The 20,978-nt window shown below is 33.3% G+C and overlaps 3 protein-coding genes across 10 annotated transcripts; 1 reads left to right on the top strand and 2 right to left on the bottom strand.

The window, feature by feature from the left end:
* Positions 1-51: 51 nt before the first annotated feature.
* Positions 52-9,173, bottom strand: LOC145963376 (uncharacterized). Of its 3 annotated transcripts, none has more exons than XM_083085235.1 (14): positions 9,013-9,173; positions 8,091-8,286; positions 7,844-7,968; positions 7,670-7,746; positions 7,447-7,569; positions 7,114-7,328; positions 4,713-4,853; positions 4,437-4,628; positions 3,652-4,348; positions 3,233-3,540; positions 2,840-3,015; positions 2,464-2,590; positions 772-2,122; positions 52-558 (listed from the first exon to the last, which is right to left on the bottom strand). In XM_083085235.1, exons 2-14 carry the CDS (start codon positions 8,249-8,251, stop codon positions 439-441), a joined length of 3,813 nt encoding a protein of 1,270 aa, XP_082941361.1. In that variant the 5' UTR covers positions 8,252-8,286; positions 9,013-9,173; the 3' UTR covers positions 52-438. The 3 variants fall into 3 exon arrangements, with proteins under 3 accessions (XP_082941361.1, XP_082941363.1, XP_082941364.1); XM_083085237.1 differs by having other exon boundaries at positions 2,840-2,976; XM_083085238.1 differs by lacking the exons at positions 7,114-7,328; positions 7,447-7,569; positions 7,670-7,746; ... (1 more) ...; positions 8,091-8,286; positions 9,013-9,173 and adding exons at positions 5,472-5,783; positions 6,430-6,644.
* Positions 9,174-11,298: 2,125 nt separating this feature from the next.
* Positions 11,299-16,105, bottom strand: Neos (nuclear receptor coactivator protein neosin). Of its 6 annotated transcripts, none has more exons than XM_083084444.1 (8): positions 15,931-16,103; positions 15,720-15,823; positions 14,856-15,091; positions 13,810-14,668; positions 13,536-13,616; positions 13,257-13,456; positions 12,642-13,073; positions 11,299-12,348 (listed from the first exon to the last, which is right to left on the bottom strand). In XM_083084444.1, the coding sequence occupies exons 3-8, from the start codon at positions 15,088-15,090 to the stop codon at positions 12,140-12,142; spliced, it is 2,016 nt and encodes a 671-aa protein (XP_082940570.1). In that variant the 5' UTR covers position 15,091; positions 15,720-15,823; positions 15,931-16,103; the 3' UTR covers positions 11,299-12,139. The 6 variants fall into 6 exon arrangements, with proteins under 6 accessions (XP_082940570.1, XP_082940575.1, XP_082940571.1 ...); XM_083084449.1 differs by having other exon boundaries at positions 15,720-15,744; positions 16,004-16,083; XM_083084445.1 differs by having other exon boundaries at positions 15,720-15,864; positions 16,004-16,074.
* Positions 16,106-17,088: 983 nt separating this feature from the next.
* Elm (calcineurin like EF-hand protein 1 elm) lies at positions 17,089-19,042 on the top strand. Its single transcript, XM_083084550.1, has 4 exons — positions 17,089-17,291; positions 17,422-17,685; positions 17,890-17,983; positions 18,154-19,042. The coding sequence occupies exons 1-4, from the start codon at positions 17,225-17,227 to the stop codon at positions 18,296-18,298; spliced, it is 570 nt and encodes a 189-aa protein (XP_082940676.1). The 5' UTR covers positions 17,089-17,224; the 3' UTR covers positions 18,299-19,042.
* The last annotated feature ends 1,936 nt before the right edge of the window (positions 19,043-20,978 follow it).

The following is a 20,978-nucleotide window of genomic DNA, read 5'->3' as shown; positions in this document are numbered from 1 at the left end:
TTTAAAATCCATAAAATATATGTGATCAGGACAAAATTATATTTACTAAAATGCCGATAAAACTACATTTATGAAAAAATATCTTGTATAATAGCCGTAATTGATTACATTGATATTCGTTTAATATTATATTGGTTAGATTTTAATTTTTAATCTTGGTTAGATTTTAATTTTTTAATTTAATTCGCGTTTAGATTAAACGAAAAATTAAGACAATACATTTAAAAACAAAAAAAAAAAACAAAAAAAAGGAATTATCAAGATTGATCAGAGATACGGTTATGACAGTTTGAGATAACAAAAGAGATAAAGAGTGATCGTTACTAAAGCTAAAAAGTGTCTCAATATATGCCTCGTATCAATCGGTCGATTAATTAAGAACAACTTGAAGAAAGTAGCGATCGTATCACAGAGAAGCAGCGACGGCGGCGGCAATATCTACCAAATTTTAGCTGCAATGGCTCTCTGCATTAAAACGTTCTTGCTTCGCTGTTTCATGCGCTCAATGAAGTACTCCTTGCCTTCCAGGTTATCGTCGACAGGCTCAACCCCTTCATTCTGGCAACAAACGAGAGTTAGTTTGTTCCTCGCGCGTGTGGCTGATCATCATCATCATCATCATCATCATCATCATCATTATTCATCATCATCGTCACTTTCTCTGTCAGTTATTCCTCGCTTTTATCGTCAATTGTTATCATGATCGTCATCGCAAAGAAGACGAACCGGCCATTTGCCGTATGCCGAAAACCTACGCAGAGTCTAACCAACCTTGGTGTTAGCTGCATCGCCCCCCTCTCCCTCTCCCCACCTCTCATAGTCATCATCGTCCCTCTCCTCTCCTTCGCTCAAGGGTCCAGCTTGCCTTTTATTAGGAGGTACGGTCGAGCCACCACTGCCACCCTGTTGATGTTCGATGTCATCGCCACCTTCGAGCATCTTGTTGATTTTCTCCTTTGCTTCGTCCACCTTCCTCATCGGATCGGGCGAGTAGCTGCGATCGCTATATCGATCACGCGATGATGCACGGCGATCTCTAAAGTCTCGCCTGTCGCGGAAGTCACGGAAATTTTGTTTGTTGTGGAAGAATCTGCCGCCACGATTACCACGACCGCCACGGCCGCCACGATTGTTGAATCCGCCACCGCGACGATTGCCGAAACGATTGTTGTGCTGATTGTTGTAGAAACGATTCCGGTTTTGGAAATTATTACCACCTCCGCGATGATTCGGATTGTTGAAGCCTTGGAAGCGTGGCTTATAGTACGTGCCGCGATTATTATACGGCCGAAACTGTCTCTTACGATAGTAACCTCGGTCACCTGACCTACTGCGGCTACGACTTCTCGTATACGATCTAGTACGTGATCGTGATCGCGATCTACTGTACGTACCCGACGGAGATCTGCTGTACTTCCTCTCGTAACTGCCTGATCGTCGATTCGAATAAGATCGTGAACGGCTTCGCCTTGCCGATCGAGATCTCGACGAGCCTGAACTGGATGCGCTACGAGATCGACTGCGCGATCGTTTTGTCGGACGGTCTCTACTCATACGTTTACTCACGCCGCCTCTGCCGCTCGATTCGCGTTTCTTTGGAGTCTGTCGATGTTGACCTCGCTCGGCCTCGCTATCGGAATCGGTTCTCGGCCCTTTGGCTTGATTTTGGTTCTTCGCTGGTGGTGGAGGGCGCGGTGGTTCGGGCGGATGTCCAGTTCCACTGTTTTGACCGATTGGCTGAAACTTGCCACCCAAATTGTTGCTAGAGCCAAACTTGGTCGGCGTTGTTTGCGAGATGGAAATAGCGGGATCTTTGTACGATTGGAATTTGTTCTGCGGTTGCGGCGTAGGATATTTGACGGGTGCTTGCTTTGGCATCGGAGGCTCTTTCGGCAATGGCGGTGGAGGCGTCGGTGCAGGCTGCGGTGGCGGTGCTCTCTTCTCGGCAAGTTCACGTTGCATCTGCTTTCGTATATTTAAGGATTTTTCGAGAGCTGCGCGTTGAATTCTTTCTTCCAATTCGTTATCATCATCCTCGTCGCTATCCACAAAAACGTTGGATTGCATCTTCTTGCTTTCCGGTGGAATATCTTGCCATTTTTGCGGAGGAACGTCCTTTTGTCTAAAATCATACGTTAACGTACAAACTTGCAGACAGGTAAAATTAAATTAATTCCATTAATATAAGTGAAAATGAGATTCTGACAATACACGATATCCAAATAAACACATGTAAAGAGAAAATGAGAACCAGTAAATAATATATTCGTTTTAAATACAAAAAAAATGTAAATAAGCGCTTTTGTTAATATATTAATAATTTAATTTCGCCAATTTTGCCGAATATGATTTTAAAGCGAATTGAAACATTCATTGCCATTTACATGTGTACTTATTTCGATATGAGTAAAACGAGAGATTAAATTTTGTTAGATTTACGTTGAATATGCTTCATGCACTCACCTAGCAGCTTGCGCAGCTTTCCATTTTGCATTCAATGCAGCGGTATCTAACGTAGGCAGTTTTGGTTCTGGATGAATCAATTGGGATTCTTGTTCAAATATGTCTGTCAGTGGCTTTCTCTGTATTTCTACGACAAACAATTATAGTGAAATCTTACTGTATTATTATATGTGGTATTACTGTATGCTTTAATACATTTGTTACCACTATGCAATTGAAAAACCGCCCGCTACAGCCAAAGTTTTGGCACTACTGTTCCGTCACGCGTATAAATGTCGAGCTCTCGTGAGAATCGATGCGTGAGAATGTCACGCTTACATGACGCATGGTAGCAAATGTATAATTTTTTTGTATATATATATATATATATATATACCTTTCCTTTGTTGAGCAGTCATCGGCATCCTGGATTCTCGCTCGTGATACGCCTTCGAAGCTTCGTCTCTCTCCCTTTCCCTCTCTCTGCGCAGCTCCTCCTCCCTCCGTGAACTCTCAGCGAGCTTCTCCGCGTTGCTAAGAGGGGAAGGTATGTCATTATACTGTGCTACATACCTAGTAAATATAAAAACATAAGTAGAATACGATATCTGACGACCGCGTAATTTCCGTTTAATTGCGTTAGCTGAGGATATAAAAATAGCGTAAATAAAACGACAATTGCATTATAACACAAAGTTAAATTAAATATAAATTGTTAACCGGATAACTTAAAGGAAACAGAGATATATTAAACTCATTGTATTGAGACAATTCCAATAAAGATTCCAACCTTTTTAACGCCGCACAGTCTTTCTCAACCTTCGCATAATAAGCATTAAGTTTGGACTCTAATTGTTCCAAATCTGGCAAAGACGACTTTTTCAACGCTTCTAAATCTCGTTCAAGTTTATCCTTGTTTTTACGCTTTTTTCGTTCTTCCTTCTTCTTTTTCTTTCGACTCTTCTTATCTTCCTTCTCTTTGTCTTTTCCCTTCTTCTCTTTCTTCTTCTTTTTCTTCATTTTTTCGCTCTCGGAGTGTTTCTTTTCCTTTTCCCTTTCCCTCTTCCATCTCGCTGTCTCTTCCAAGAATTTTCTCACCTGTTCACATAAAAAAAAAAAAAGAATAATCTTGTATTATTTTAATTCTTATATTTTACATGCTTGATATATATATATATATATATATGTAAATTATGAAATTACACTTGCCTTATCTTCGTAATCTGAATCATCCTTGGTCTGCTCAAGAAACTTGCGTACTTTAGTTTCATAGTCGTCAACTTTTTCGCGCGTATTCGCAGTATAAGAGGCCGGTGCGACAGTATCATGAGTAGTGGCAGCTGCAGCTGGAGGATTATTATATTGGGCCATACGCTTGCTAAGTGGTGAAAGCGAACTGCGATGATCTTTCTTGTGTTTGCGCTTACGGCTCGGCGAACGGGACGCCGAACGAGAGCTTCCGGATGATGACGAGCTGCTCGAGTCCGAACTTGAAGAACTCGAAGAACCACTGGATGAAGAACTCGAGCTGGAACTCCATCTCTGTCTCTTCTTTGACCTAGATTTTCTCTCTTTTTTGCGCTTCTTTTTATCTTTCTTGTTCTCTACAACGTCATTCTCGGCTTCGAAGCTCTTAAACGTATCCAAAGGATTCAGTGATGCTGTAAGGGTCTTGGCCTTTATGTACTCGATGGAATTTCGCGCCTCCTCATGATACGGTGCTATCGCCAAACAGTTTTCGTACGCCTTTTGAGCGTCTTCGTATTTCTTCTCGTCCTCGTAACTACGACCAAGCGCCACTAACGTTTCCGCCATATACTTACGAGCATTTGCATGCGTTTGATTTAATTTCAAGGCTGTTTCAAAGTCGTCAATCGCCTTCTTGAAGCTTCCGCTATTTGCATATCTGTGCAGAATAAAAGATAGTACATTAAATGCATCTATACATATATCAACATATTAAATTTATCGTAAATTTCAATAAGAAAACTTACAAAGCTCCTCGAGCGACTAAGCCTTCAACATTTCGAGGATCAACGGTGAGTGCTTTGTTGAGACATTGAAAAGCTTCGGAATGACGACCAGCCTTGAAATGATCTATACCCTCAGCAACGCTTCGGAACGCCCATTTGCTTGCTTGCGCTTGTCGTAATTCAGAAGAATACTCATTCGGTGGAAATCTTTCTCTGCATATTAATAAAAGTCAAAATAATTAAACACACGAGAATAATTTACTCTACATTTATCAATGTAATTTGGCGACATCTTACCTCAATCCAACCATATTAGAATGATTCTCTTGTCCGAGACCGATCAAGTCGCACAGATATTTTATGTTGTTTGGATTGTTGAAGCCAGTACTATTCTCCAACAGCGTTTCATAACTCTGGCCTTTGTTGTCCATCGCTTTCCTATATCACAGAGAAAAATATTTGATTATCAAATATTGCAAGAATCATCATGACCTTTGCCAAAGAACAGGAAACCAAAGCTACTTCATTAACGGTAAAATTAAAGACTTGATAATCATGACAGCCGAGTCCTTATGATCCTATTGGTAGATAATATTGCTTGTTTGACAATGCGTGTGCATCTCTGTTTTCTCTCTCAATGTATATATATATATTTTTTTTTTCTTATATTCGCATATATGTATACTTATATGTGCACATTATCCATTGTAGTCTTCCCACATTTGCATATGAAATAGTTTTGTTATTCAATTATTCCTGCACAATAATGCTTCTTTATTTCGATCTGCATGTATTATTCAGCGACATGATACTAATGCCAAAAGTGCTTTAATTTCAATCTTTTCATTTTATTATAAGTGAATAAATAAATTGTTGTGCAACTTCTGGTATTAGAATCGTTCAAAATCTATTGTTTCTACCGTTAAGAAGCAGCAGGGGTCCGAAACAGGGATGGCAGTAAAAGGTAAAGTTCCTTTATTATATCAGATATAATCTCATATAGTTATAAATTCACATTGGTACACAACCTCAATATTATGTAAACTCGTCTCTCACCTTTCATGTACCGTTAAGACGTATATTTCTAGTATTTTGTATCATATTTGTAATCAGATTTTTTTATCTCAACACAAAAGCACACGGCCTATCATCAATCGATAGTGTGGTTTTGGTTTTTATAAATTTTTTTTTGGTGCGATAAAATAAATTGCATAGCCCTAGAATAAGTTGGGAGAGCCACGCTTGAATATATATTATCTTCCACGGGTGACCAAAAAAATTGTTTTAGATGTTTCGCCTGTTTGCATTTTGTGGTGTCAATTTGTTATCAACATGTGACATCACTTATTTTTTATTTGTCAATATAAGCTGTAAGTTTAAACATCAAGGCATTATTATACGACAAGGCGCGATTCTTTTGAGGCTTAAACATAAAAAGGTAAAAAGTTGAGCGATTAAGATTCGAGTTGTTTGGTCTCTACTTCAAATCTCGTGTAACTTTTGTGGTAAATTATACATATCTATTTTATCCTACCTTTAATAAGGAAAAATATAATTGCACATGAAAATTTTTTCCGCTACAAAATAATTTGCAAAAGAAGATTGCATTCATACATATTTTAAAGAGACACAATATAAATATACATATGTACATATATATACATATATGTATACATATGTATATACATATGTGTGTGTATATATTTATTTATTAATTATATGTATATATATACACATATACACGCGCGCGCGCTGCACACACACGTGTATATATATATATATATATATATATAATATATATACATACACATATATGCATACATACATACATACACACACACACACATATATATATATACACACACACACATGTATATATATATATATATATATATATATATATATATATATATATATATATATATATATATATATGTGTGTGTGTGCGTGTGTGTGTATTCTGGATATCCTAGTTATAAGAGACCAAACAACTTTAAATCAATATTATACCTACCGTCTATTGCATTCACTCTGACCGCTCGAGGCTCAACGTCTCATACTGGAAATTCAACCTCAAAAGTCATTTGCGCCATAATCTGGCTGGTGTTTTGAGAGTAACATATCGCAAACGTAGATAGAATATGTGCGGAACAGAGCCATGTCAATCAATATTCAAGGTTTGAATTCATTTGTATCGCATTAGAAATTCATCATCATACTGACTATCAACTTTTTACGTTACATAGAGTATCTGGCACCTAAATTCATAAAAACGTGTAAGAGGAATCAAATCTAATTTACCTAATTTTGTTAGTATCACAGTGCTTCTGTTAAAATTCGGCTGTTTTCCCACCATGCCATATTATTTTTATCTTTAATCTTAAAAAATTATGTATGTAATAAAATTTATACACATTATAAAGCAATGTACAATCAAAGAAGAAAGTCAGTGTATCGATTTTGGATCTATTGCAATTAGATAAAAAATTTCGATCTTGTTATCCTTTTCAGTGCAAGTGCTCGTACGATAATACACAATGAACAAAAATGTGACATCACAAAACGCTTTCATCGTATATCGTGTGAATAAAATATTTCATAATGATATAAGGAACCAACTTACAAGAGTTAGTGAAGCAATACTATGGATTCAGTAGACTTGCAATTATATCTAGTCAAAGTTATTCTATCAACTTACTTATAGGCTTCCGGAAGATCGTCGGAATGAATAAGTCCCATAGGTGGGTGTGGCGCTTGCCCTTCCCGAGCGGGTATGTTCATAACTGCAACAACACGCTCAGCTTCAACGTTAACTTCACTGACTACGACGCAGACGAGATCATTTGCCATGTAACCCCTTGTTACACCTTTCTTGTCCACCGCCGGCACAGTGGCCGTATTTAATATCAGTGCCTAAAAACACAACATTTGCGAAATTTATTAAAAATGTATAAATAAAATAGAGAGAGGAAATTGATATGTAAAATTCCTGAAGAGAATAATATCAATAAGTAATATTATATCGATGTACCTTAACTCCTAATTCAGTAACAACTCTGGGACAGTCGCTACAGTTGCAAAGCACCTTCAGAAGCAGACCTGCGGCGCTTTTGCCCATTACTTGTGCGTAAATTACGTCTCCGACTATTAAACTCTGTAAATTAAACAGATAATATAAAGTTAAATTGTTGACATTGTTTTTTTTTCTAAATAAATATATTTATTTTTCCTATTGTTATTCAAACATTCCATACCTCCAAAAAATTGCGAATGCGCTGAGATTTTTCCATGGTGACAAAGGTGTCGAGCGCTGGTACTGTAGCGTAAAATTCTGAAAGTACAAATAGACACGATTATATATAATTATCGTTTTGCTTTTGCGGATGAAAAAGAAAAAAAGGAAATATTATTTTTTTTTAAATTATTACCTTCATCTCCAAGTTCTTGTTTAATGCATTCCGCAGATTTCTCCAAGTTTGCTTTATCGTACAGGGCATCCGCTTTTTTAGCAAGGAATTGTTGAAGCTTCAGACGTTTGCCTCTGTCTCCAAAGCTGCAAGAGATACGTAGCGTTTCATTTAATAAAAAATATTACGCAAGGACAGGGAAGCGATAAATATAAGCAGCAATATATCTAGATTATTATCAGAGGCGATCGATATATAACGCATATACCTGAGAGTCTTTTGCCGCTGTTGATATATTTCAAAGTTAGGTTCCTTGAGATTGAGCATGACCAGTTCGTTTTCATTGCGTTCTCCTTCCCATACTTTCTGCAACTGTTGGCCATGGTAGTTCAACGCTTGCGCCACGAGACGCGCGTCCATAGATTCCATTTCGCTCAACAAAGAGACCAATCTAATCTGTAAGACTGCGAAAATCGGCGCGTTCGAATTATACGTCCACTTGTTTACGTTACTGTGAGATTACTGTGATTTCCACAAGTATGTCCGTTATATCGTTACACACACAGATATATATCGGCACACCGTTACACATAATAGATGTAATTATTCATAATTAATATTCTCTCATGCATAAAAAAACGTCCTTTGAACGTTTACAACGTTCCAACATGTTCAAGGACACACGTTGCCGATCGTCAATCACGTGGTCCGTCGAATTCGAAATTCCACACGTTACCGCTTCCGTTTTTTTTTTTCCCCTCTACATCGCGCGCCTACCCGGAATGTCCGGCGGCATTGCATCGAGGCAAATTATGAAAAATTGCAGCATTCCGCGCGGCCATCGCGCCATCCGAGACAAAGCGATCGCATCGTTCCGTGGAGCAATGCGGAACGAGACCCCTTGTGCCCGGATGAGTATCGGCCTCGTTGGCCTCGTCGAAATATCGCTCGCCAGTTCAGTTATCTCGTATTAACGCTCACGTAGGCGAGAAGCGTGCGCCGTACGCATATATCGATTTAGCGACAACAAGATGGTCGTTGAGGGTAGAACCCGGGGAACTGCGAAGGGCATCGGCGCCATGACGCTCTTTCTCTTTCTCTCTCCGCCGCTCCAAAGGCTACCACCTTTTATCCAACGCTCATTTCTCGCCAGCGGGACTGGGCCCGATAATTGCAAAAGTGTTACTTACCGTTCGCTCGGGATATTACGTTCCGCAGTGATCTGGCAACGAAACTCTGAAAGAATCACGTTGCGCTACGAGACATCCTCGGAATAAACGAATAAACGAATAAACGTGTGCCCGAGGCTCGAGTCACCGAGTCACGATTGTGGCGAAAACGGAAACGATAGGAGGTAGTGGGGCGATCGGGCGGCGCATGCGCAGCGCGCAACTATCTTATCGAACGCCCGCCGAGCGGGCCAATAAGCGTTCGACACGAACGAATGCGTACGTAGATACGTAGATAATCGTTTCGTTGCTTGGAATCTGTCATCCACAAAATGGGCTTAGAATCAACCGAAATCAAAAATATACCACGCACGCGACAATGTAATAATATAGTTTGATAGACGAGATATTTCGATTTTTATCGAAAACTTTTTTCTATACGCGATTGTAAAGATGTCGTTACATGACATCAAGCGTCTGCGCAGAAAATCATTGGAATTGACCAATCAGAGTAGCCGGCGACAAATTGCTTTGTTCCGATTGGTCAATTTCAACCGCAACCGAACCCGCAACCCGCAGTGCGTTCGTAGCTGTAGACGTCTCTTGCTTCTTCTTTTCCTGTTATATATTCTATTTATTTGACTTGTTTGAGTTAAAAGCAACTTGCTCATATGAAAGAAATTCTGTCGTCTGCTTATTGTATCACGTGTATCCACAAAATTTTATACGTTGACTTTTTTCTCTTTTTTTAATTTTATTTTATTTGCATGCCCATTTTATTATGTAATTTATACGTTTATAATAACAATATTACACACTCCTTTTGGTAAATACAAACCTTGAGAGAAATTATTTTGTACTTTTTAGAATAATAAATTATGGAGAACATTATGGAAATGGATAATTTGAAGAAAATAGACAATACTATGTGTGAAAACTGTTAAAAATCAGTTAAAATCATATTCATCTTGTTCTACTTTGGAAACTAATTCTGGTTTTTCTTTAAATTCAAATCCAGATACAGAGTCGGATTCGTATTCAAATTCAGATTCAGATACTGAAGTTAATTCAGATTGTTCAACATCCAAATTTCCTTCATCAAAAGGATCAAGATTAGATTTCAAAATAGAGGAGATGCTTTTCAAATCAATTCATTTGTAGATTTGTAAATACTTTAACTCTGATACACTCAATTATTCAACTTCTTTTTTCAAATGATAACATGAAAAATATGCATGAGCGTGTTTTAAAAGATATTGTCATAAGCAATATGTATGCCAGCAAATGTTGCTACAATAATTGTATTAGAATTATATTGCGTGACATTGCTGTAACCTATTGGAAAACATTTCAACAGTATAGTGAAAAGGAACAAAAACTCGTAATTCAGACACACCTCGCACTTTGCAAGCAAGATATTAAGTTTTTAAAATGTTACAAGACAGAGAGAAATGGAGCAAGAGAAATGTCGATCTACATAAAACATTCTATTTTTGGCAAATACAGATTTGTAGGAAATTGTATCTTTTCTTGCATGATTTAAAACATATAAGATACAAACAAATTGTAGTTCATTTCGATAAAAATGAATTGAAACCTCGTGTACAAGAGCTTGTTTAAAAAAAAACTCCTGCGAGGATAACAAAGTTAAACAGAAACAATTTAGTAACTAGTAATTAATCAATAAATGTAGTAATTTTTAAATTTAATACTTTATGGAGGAAATTTTAACTAATTTTTGTATATTTTTCTACTATTTGTTATATATTTTATGGACATTTACTACAGTTTGGAACTTTGGTAATGAAGTTAAGGCATAAAAATATTTGAATTAGTATTTTTAAGTGTAAGTCATCTAGTCTAACTTTGAAAAGTTATGCTATCTCTTTTCAATCATATATTTTTATTTGTATAGCTTTTATAAAACAGTAAAAAAAAAGTAACTTAATAATTTATAAAGTTTATTAAATATTTTCCTGTTTTCATTTTTGCAAGTATAGAAATATTGTTAATAATATTGTTTTATTTTGCTGCTTGTAATTATATCAATTATTGTATTGCAATAAATTTTTGATAATAAATTTTTTTTTTATTTACTTGTATTATACTCTTAAGTGTAATAAAAATTTAATATTATTATTGCTGCTGCAAGTAAAGACTATAATAATCAGTTAATAATCTAGTTAATAATATAACAATGTATACATAATATAAAATAATTAATAATATAAACTTTTTGTAAAAACTGAAGTGTATAGTGTATTTATATAATACAGATTCATTCATTGGTAATATTATAGATTCAAGGAATATATTAATAATTTATTCACTCAATCAATTTTATATAAATGTAATATCTTATATCACTTTAAATGATAATAATTGAAAAGAATTTAAAAGTATATTTATAATACACATTTATAATTTTTTATATTGCAATTAGATGAAATGATTATTGAGGATGAATACTTTCTGCATAGGTACATGAATATTGAAATGGATTTTATACAGTAATGAAAGACTGTATTTTTTAATTATATCGCACATACTTGTATGTAACATTTATCATTCTAAGTTGTATAAAAACTGATTTTTACATAAAGTGATAGCGAAAAATAAATTTACTCTTATTTTGAATAAAAAAATGTATATGTGTATTTGTGTTTGTATATACATGTACATGTTATCCGTGTACATGTTACAAATGTTTCATCTAATATTACATTCATCCATACTAAGTATATGTAAATGTATGCAGAATATACACATGAATTATATTTTTGATAAGTAGTATTTTTAATAAATACAATGTATTTATTAATGTATATTTAATTCAAACACATATAATCACTTTAGTATTCAGAGAGAAATATATTATCAACGATAATACCATACATGTGGGCAATAACAATAATTACGTCGATTATAATTGTTATTCTTTCAGTTATATTTAAATTCCTTATCTTGAATTTGTCATTTTACACAATTAATATACAATGTACTAAAATATTACTTATATTTGTAATTGCTGCTTTTTTATCGATACAGTTTTCGCGGTTGTATATATTTAGTATTGAATAAAATCAAGAAAATATGAGGAATATTAAAAATTATATATAAGATTATGTCAATTAAATTTATATTCCGATTAAAATCTACCGATATTGGAGAAAGCAGCGAATAATGGCGTTCCGCTCGTCGTCGCGGTTGATGGTTGCTGATCACCGATATTTTTCAATAGATTACCTTGCAATAGACTGTCGAGAGCTTTCTGAACTGTCGGATCGTTTAGAAGAGGCGACGGTGAAACTCCCGTGGATGCGGTCGTCGTGGATGACGTTGTGGCCGTGTTTGATGCTATCGGCATAACGTGCATTTATCAAGTTCGTGGTTTCAACACCGTCTGAATGAATTTTCTACAGTATTTTAATTGTTCTTGTTAAATATTGTTCATGTATCTAGTTGTTAAAATACAGTCATGATATTTTATTTTATTAATCGAGACTTTTACTTGCAAATGCTTTATCTTAAAATTACATTCCCAAACAACTTATATATGCTGCAAATATTTATGTGTAATCAACACGATATTCTTTAAATTTTGTCGATCTGATTTTATATATATATACATGATCTGTTTAATCTTTTACCTGTTCCCCAATTAGCTGGTGGAACTGGAACTGGTGCCGAAGCTGGTGGTGGTACCGGGCTTGGCTCCGCCGCTCTTGGCGCGCTTGTTTTACTATTATTCAGAATATTCAGTATTCGCGTCTGTAACTCGGCTTGTTTTGGATCGTTGATCGATGTGAGCGGCGCTTTTACCGGCAAATCCTTCGCGTCGCCCAATTCAACTTGTACTTGCTCCTCGCGTTTCATATCGAGATACTTTATGACACGATCGTACTGCAGAACCGTAAGTTGATGATTGTCAGCCAGCATGTTTAGTAAAACCTGTATAGCGTCCGGATGACGCTCGCTCGCGAGAGGTGTATTTAGAGGAACCGAACGGCCGCCGGCTTTGTAATTCGTAAAATCTCGCGAAATTAAATTTATAGCATCTTCAACTGGCATATTCCTATGTTCTATAACATAAAAACGATACAATGCCAATCAATTAGTGTTATAATAAATTATTAAGATTATTAATATTATTTATTATTATTAATATCATGTGTGATAACGAATTTTAATGAATATTATGTGTGCTAACAAATTTTAATGAAGATCTTCACTCCTACAATTTATATCTTATTGAAATTCTTTACCTTGTGGTAATCCGTGTAAAATATTCAGTGTCAAAGAATGGTGTTCATGGTTGATGGGTGTTACTACTACGGCGTATAGGCAGCCACGACTCGCGATATTTCCCAAAACACGGCCTAAGGGAACGTCCTCGTTCGGAAACAGCAAATCTACCATTAAGCCGATCTGCTTTAATCGTAATTCAATATCTTCTGCATATTTCCTGGATATTTAATAATATATGTATTGTATAACATAAATATCTAACTTTATGTAATTATAAGTAAGGATTGACATCTCACGTTAATGCCTTATTAACGACGATAATTTCGCAGTCATTCTTTTCAGTTGCCAGGTAATCCATTGATGCTCCACTGACATTTCTACAAGACAAATGAATGTTTTATTATCTACATTTATACATGCATTTGTTTTTATTAAGTTATTAAATAAATAAATAAATAAATAAATAAATAAATAAATAAATAGACTATAACTGTATTGGGTATATTATTGTTGTTGAGAAAGATTGTTTAACTATTACATTAAGTTAGGTCAACGATGACGACATTTTACCCAAAACTCGCATTTGCATCTCTTGTTCCAGAAGTCTTGAAATCATCATAACGATTTCCACTGTCATTGAATGAATCCCTGGCAAAATTGTTGCCACGTAGTCTATCTCCTTGTTTATGATCCCATTCTCTATTTACTTTGTCCTCTATTCGATTACCTCTATTAATTGGGCTTCGATCTCTGAAATTATTCGCGTTGTTTGGATTGTTCTGATTATTCTTGTTTCTATTCTTTCCACCTCTCGTTCCTCGTGTTCTATGAATATGGGTACCGCTTCCGGTACCCATTGCCCCACCACCAGAACTAGCATTTTGATTTTGGTTATTGCCTGGATTAGTTTGATTACGATTCTGATTTCCTCCGGGCCTATTCTGATTTCCCATCTGATTATTTCCAAACTGATTGTTGATGCCTCTATTTTGATTGCCATGACTAGCAACAAATTGATCATTTCCACGATTTGGATTACCTAGATTGAATTGATTGTTTCCACGATTTTGAGCGGGATTATTAAAAGGATCGTTTCCATTGTTATTATTATTATTATTATTATGTTTCCCATTATATTGGTCATTGTCGCTATTTCCTGTTTGATTTCCATCATCAAAGTTACTGTTTCCACTATTCCTGTTTTGAGGATTTAAGTCTTTTTGACTGTTACCAAAAGTACTATCATTCCCAAAATTCGGATTCATACTGCCAATATAATTTGGTTTATTTGTACCGAAAGAATCAGTTGCTGCATTACTAAATGGATTATTCATAGAATTAAATTGATTATTCAATCCACTCATTTGCTTTGCATTTGAATTGCCTGCATTTCCACCAGATTGATTATCTTTTTTTGCTGGTCTGACATCTAGAAAAAATATAGATGAATGAGAAGAAATATTTTGAATCAGCTCCCTATACATATTTTCTCTCAAAATAAACATTAACATTAATATCAAGAAAGGAAATAAAAATAATATTATTTGTCAAATATGAGAAAAGTGATATATTTAAATATGTAAGTCTCTCTGCGACTATCTAACTCTATAATATACCTATACGTCTGCCTTTGAACAGTGCGCCATCTTCATTCTGTATAGCTTTTTGAGCAGATTGTTCATCCTCAAATTGCACAAATCCAAAGCCTCTGTTTATTATCGACGCTATAACAGTTCCATATTTGGAGAAATGTTCTTCCAATTCTAACTTTGTAACATCATCAGTTTGTAAATGGCCCACAAATATACGACTAGACGCAGTAGCAGGATCTTTTAAGAGTCTGGCGCTCATCCTGCATTTTTATATAAAAAAACATCTTAAGACAATGGTAATAAAACTGACAAATTGTTATGATATATACTCTTTGTTAATATATTTTTAAAATTTACAAAACTGGTTTTTGCATTGAGAAGCATTTTTAATATATTACATTAAAGTCAATATTTTTATCTGCTTTTAATATATACAAGAAATTAATTCAACTTTATATACATGTATAAATGTTATGATATAGTTATATTATATAATATAAAAATGATTTCAGATTTAATATAATTATTATATGTGTGTATATTGTCTAACAAACTATTTGAATTTCTAAATAATTAATTAAATGTGTTTATATCGTTTATCAAAATATTTGAATTTCTAAATAATTAATTATTATTAAATAAAGTAGTACAAATTAATATTATTATAGATTAATGTTAGATATACATTTTAATTACTAAAATGTGACAATTTATTATTACTTATTAAAGATGCCACAATTAAAATTCCAGCTATATGTTGCTTAAATTTTAATTATTAAACCGGTATACTATACGTACATTATACGTGTAAATAGTAGATATATCGAATTAGATATATATTTATATTTTATAATTACTTATGTACAAATGAAATAGCTTCATGCTTACTTTTTGATGATGTGTTAATCAGTTGCTGTAAGAGAGAGAGAGAGAGTTCAATTTTAAAACTCTCTAAATCTTGATAACTTGGAACACAATAAACTCAGTAAATTCTATAAGTTTCAGCAAAAAATTAGCGAAGGGCATTCTCTTTCTGAAAGATAATTCTATAATCGAGCATCGGGACTCTTTGACACTATATCATAAAACATTGGTTTACGTCCGAATTTAAACTGACGTCTTGATTGTGCGTTAACTGAATTAACGCAAGAAAAATGCGCAAGATTACGCACTTTACTATCGAAACTTCGGTCACTGTTTGTTTGCGTACAAAACCGTTTGTCGATTTACGACGAAGCCATCTTGCCGAAGCGTACTCAGTTTTCAAGCATGAATCACAAAGCCAAAGAGCCAAACGAAGAAAGAGGACTCGCGAAAGAATCATTGCCTTATGTCACGTGTACATTTATTGCGACAAAAACCCATCGGATGTGTCGATTGGACAGAATCCGACAGAGAATCCTAAAGTCCGTGTCAGACAGATGGCGTTTTCGATTTATCGGGTTTGACCCGACCCGGGGTAGTTTACTAGACGTTATTGACCAATCACAGCCATTCTTCTGAAGAATGGAACCATACATTCTTCAGAAGAATGGCTGTGATTGGTCAATAACGTCTAGTAAACTACCCCGGGTCGGGTCAAACCCGATAAATCGAAAACGCCATAAAATTGCATAATCGCATTGAAAAATTAAAATTGAGGATTGAAATTTAATTTTTTCTCTGATTAGGATAAAAAAAAATTTAGTTTCTTTTCTAATTAGTCAAATTTCAATCTTTAATCGTCAATCTTCAATCTTTGAGTAGTTTCTCCCCTCAACGCAATGTAGAATGTAGTCTGCTAGATGCAATGCGAATGCTTCATGATTTTTAATTGCAAAATTTTTCGTTTTTCCGAACGCAGAATATTTCATTGAATGAGTTGTTAAATTTTTTTCCAATTTCTTTAATCCTTTGAAAGCCAAAGTTCAAGTTGTACTCAAATCATAATCTAGGCGCTGTCATTGGCTGCGTTCAGCAGAAAAAGCTGCTTTGCAACTGTTGTAAAATTCGTGAGCCTGATTGGTGTATGCTCTTAATTTTGACTGGATCTAAGAGCATACACCAATCAGATTCACGAATTTTACAACAGTTGCAAAGCAGCTTTTCCTGCTGAACGTAGCCATTATTGGTCGCATCTGTCATCCTCTTTTATAGATAGTCATATGGGGTCTGTTCTTTTCAGCTGCACTGCTGCACTAGTGCAATTAGTTAGAGTGAAAGAAAGTATGTTTGTCTCTTTCTAACTTATTGCACTAGTGCAGCAGTGCAGCTGAAAAGAACAGATGATGATTTGACTATTTGCGCTCACCACACCTATTTTTGTGTGCTCGCGAGCAACGTATGTAAATAATAATAGTGCCCAGTGCCCAAGTGTTCCATCCGAACTTGCATCTCAATTGCCATTGAAAAGAATGGGTAATAGGTCGAGTCTTTTGTTGCGCGAGGATGAAATAGCGCAAATACAGAATGTCACCGGTTGCAAGTATCTCTTTACTCTATCCGAATTAATCCCTGTATTCTTTTCTCTTCGTGGCAAAACAACGCGTATAATTATATTCTGTATAAATGAAACTACATTTTATGACTTGCATTATTCCTACTGTTACAGTTACACCGAATCAAATCGAACGGTTGTATAGCCGTTTCACGAGTCTGGATCGCGGTGATTGCGGGACGCTCAGTCGAGAGGATTTTCTCAGAATCCCAGAATTGGCGATAAATCCGCTCGGGGAGAGAATAGTGAACGCCTTCTTCGAAGAGAGTGGAAACGACAGAGTGAACTTTTTACAATTCATGCAGGTCCTGGCCCGTTTCAGACCATTCAAGAAGAATAGTCCTAATCGATTGAATTCTAGACAGCAAAAATTGAAATGTAAATGTCGTGCATAAAAAAGTAACATAATTGTTCAAAACGTTTTCCGATCTTTTTCCTATGAAATAAACATTATAAAGATACAGGAAAACTTTTTGAACACAAATACTTTCTAATTGTTTTATTCAAATAAAATGTAACAATCTTCCATGTTGCTTTTGGATATCAAGTATTTATACAGCTAATCTCAAATCTTTTTTTCAGTTGCATTTAAAATGTATGATTTGGATAATGATGATTTGATTTCAAAGGATGAATTACTTGCTATTTTGCATATGATGGTTGGCGCCAATATTAGGTAATGATTATATTTTCTTACAATTACTAATATATCTCATCGATATCTTTATAATACCTCATACAGATCCATTTTTATAATCGCATTCACATGTGTCAAATGACAAACCATTTGATATAAAAATCCGATATATATTATATAACATATAATAAAATGTGTATATATTATAGTGAGGAACAGTTAACTAGCATCGCAGAGCGGACTATAGTTGAAGCTGATGAAAATGGTGATGGTATGATATCGTTTGAAGAATTCTGCAAAGCATTAGAACGTACAGATGTCGAGCAAAAGATGTCCATAAGGTTTCTCAGTTGAATAGATTGTTGTTTTATACATGAAATAGCATAAAATTTATACATGTAGGAGTAAGTGTTGAGAAATCATGTGACTTTTTTTGCAATTACAATTGTGCTATAAATGTATATTTATATACCTATTATATGTAAATAATATGTAAATAATTCTTATATATTATACTGTTGCCATTATCAAGAAAATATGGAGTATTGATATAAATGGAAACAATTTTCAATAATCGCTTAAATATAGTATTGTTTTTATTCATGTAAACAATGGAATTCAGTAAACAATGGAATGTATAATTAAAACAAGAAAAGAAGTTTGACAGAATTTAGCTTCTATATAATATGGATAGTTTTACGAAGAATTTAAGAAAAAAAATAATAAAGATTTATATAAATTGTAGCTTAAAATTGTCAAATGATTATAACTACATTATCTTTGACTTTACCATACAATGTTTTCCATTAATTCCATTAATACTATATACAATGTTTTCCATTAATATAATTTAATTCAATATTAATGCATAATATAATATTATAATAGATATACAAATTGAGAACAAACAGAAGTAATCATTATATGAATACAAAAGTTTTTAAAATATATGTGAATAGAAAATTAATATATTAAAAGTTAGCATCTATTTCTTTAAATATATAAGTACTATCTATTTCTATAAACAAAATTTTCTTTTTATGAATAGTGTAAAAGCATGCTGTAAAGAATAAAATAAAATAAAAATTCTTTGACAAATGGTTTGAAAATTTTAGTTATTTCGTGCAAACCTATCTCATAAATATTTTTAACAACTGTAATACAAAAATCTATATCGAAGATAAAAATAAAACCTTGTTTTGAAAAAAAAATCCTGACAATTCTTGCAATTATTCGTAATAAATAATGATAAAAAAATGTTATATTTAAAGTAATAATAAATTAGTAGCAAATACTTTTTTATATATAGCAATATTAAACATTATTTTATTTATTCTCCGAGTATAAGATTATATACATTTTTAAATTAAAAATGCTATTTTGTTTTCTTAGATACAAAAACTAATTATATCTATGGTACGTTTTATTCCAAAAATATAAGGATTATATAAGAATTTTTCGTTTTATATTCCAGATAATTACTTTTTCATGTATTCTAAATTTTAAATGAGTATCTGATTAGATAAATTTTGTCTAGAAATATACATATACTCTTTCTCTCTCTCTTTTAATTTTAATTCTTTTGTACAAAGCTAAAACTTGTGTAATAGTCTTTCTTATTTTTACTATTTCTAATGGAAGAGGTTTGTTATAAGTGTAATGGATAACTAATATTAAAGAATATAATAAAATTTTATTTCATAATTGTAATAATAAAATGTGCCTCTAGATATGTTGATTTTGTATTCACTACAATGATAAATATCAAATTTATCTTATAACATTACTAAAAAGATTCTACATGTGACAAGGATGTCACTATAATATAAAAAAATGTATTATTCATAATTAAATATATATAAATATTTTCTTCTCTTACAGGGCAGTAACAAATATTGGCAGAAAGATCATAACATTATCAATCTTTGCAAAAAGTTTGCAGATTATACAATCCATTATACAGCATTATTTGTGCGAAATCTTTCTTTCTTTCTCATATTAACATATTATATGTCAAAATTTTTATATTATATGCAAAGAATGTGTGATTTCTTTACTTTTCCAGATATTATGACAAATAAAAATATATTAATTTAAAAAATATATATGACAACATGTTTATGTTACAACTGCAAATAATGCTTGATCATATGTAAGCAACAAATCTTGCAACAAATGTTTATATAATATATATATATATATATATATATATATATATATATATATATATATATTATTTTATCTAGCCAAAAATTAAATCAATTTTCACAGAATGATAATCATATATATATATATATATATATATATATACACATGCAAATCTAAATTTTTCCACATCTTAAGGAGCAAATTTTTTTACATATTTTAATAGTGTCTGATAATTGCTCCTATTTAAATATATTTCACTAAATATATCTTTGCACTCTTTTCGTGATAAAGTGTTATAAAACGAATTATATTGGATAGCAATTATATAATGCATAAATCTTATTTGTGAGATGGATATTTTTTTAAACAGAAATTGTAACAAAAAATAAAAATTAATTCTATTACAAAATAATAATGCCATTTACATTTAGACACATTTGATTGAATATATAAATTATGTTTTATATATTGTGTGGTTTTAATAATTTATGCACTTCTTGAATTGTAAGAGATCATCTTTTAAAAATAATATAAATAAAAAGCCATTTTTGTATACACTGTTGTATATTAGTTCTGCTACTTTAAGATTATGTATGTTTCTTTTCTTCTTCATTTTTTTTATTCATGTCTCCTGTTTTAAAATAATATAAGAGTGGAGGATGATTTTTCTTACTTTCTCACTCTCTTTCTCATTCCTTTCTCTATTATATGAATATGATTTATCTCCATTATGTCGATCTGCTATTTCATATGTAATGGCACGAAAATACATATAAGAGAATAATAACTGCTAAAAAATAATTGATAAAAATTTCCATTCAATAAACCGGCTATTTTATCGTACACAGATATTATAAGTGCCTTAACAATCACTGGACAGGCACTT

This window comes from Camponotus vicinus, unplaced genomic scaffold, assembly GCF_025532165.1.
Source record: "Camponotus vicinus isolate PSW18456_S1 unplaced genomic scaffold, iyCamVici1.0 SCAF_12, whole genome shotgun sequence".
Taxonomy (NCBI): Eukaryota; Metazoa; Arthropoda; class Insecta; order Hymenoptera; family Formicidae; genus Camponotus; species Camponotus vicinus.
This window is presented reverse-complemented; position numbering and strand designations above follow the sequence as displayed.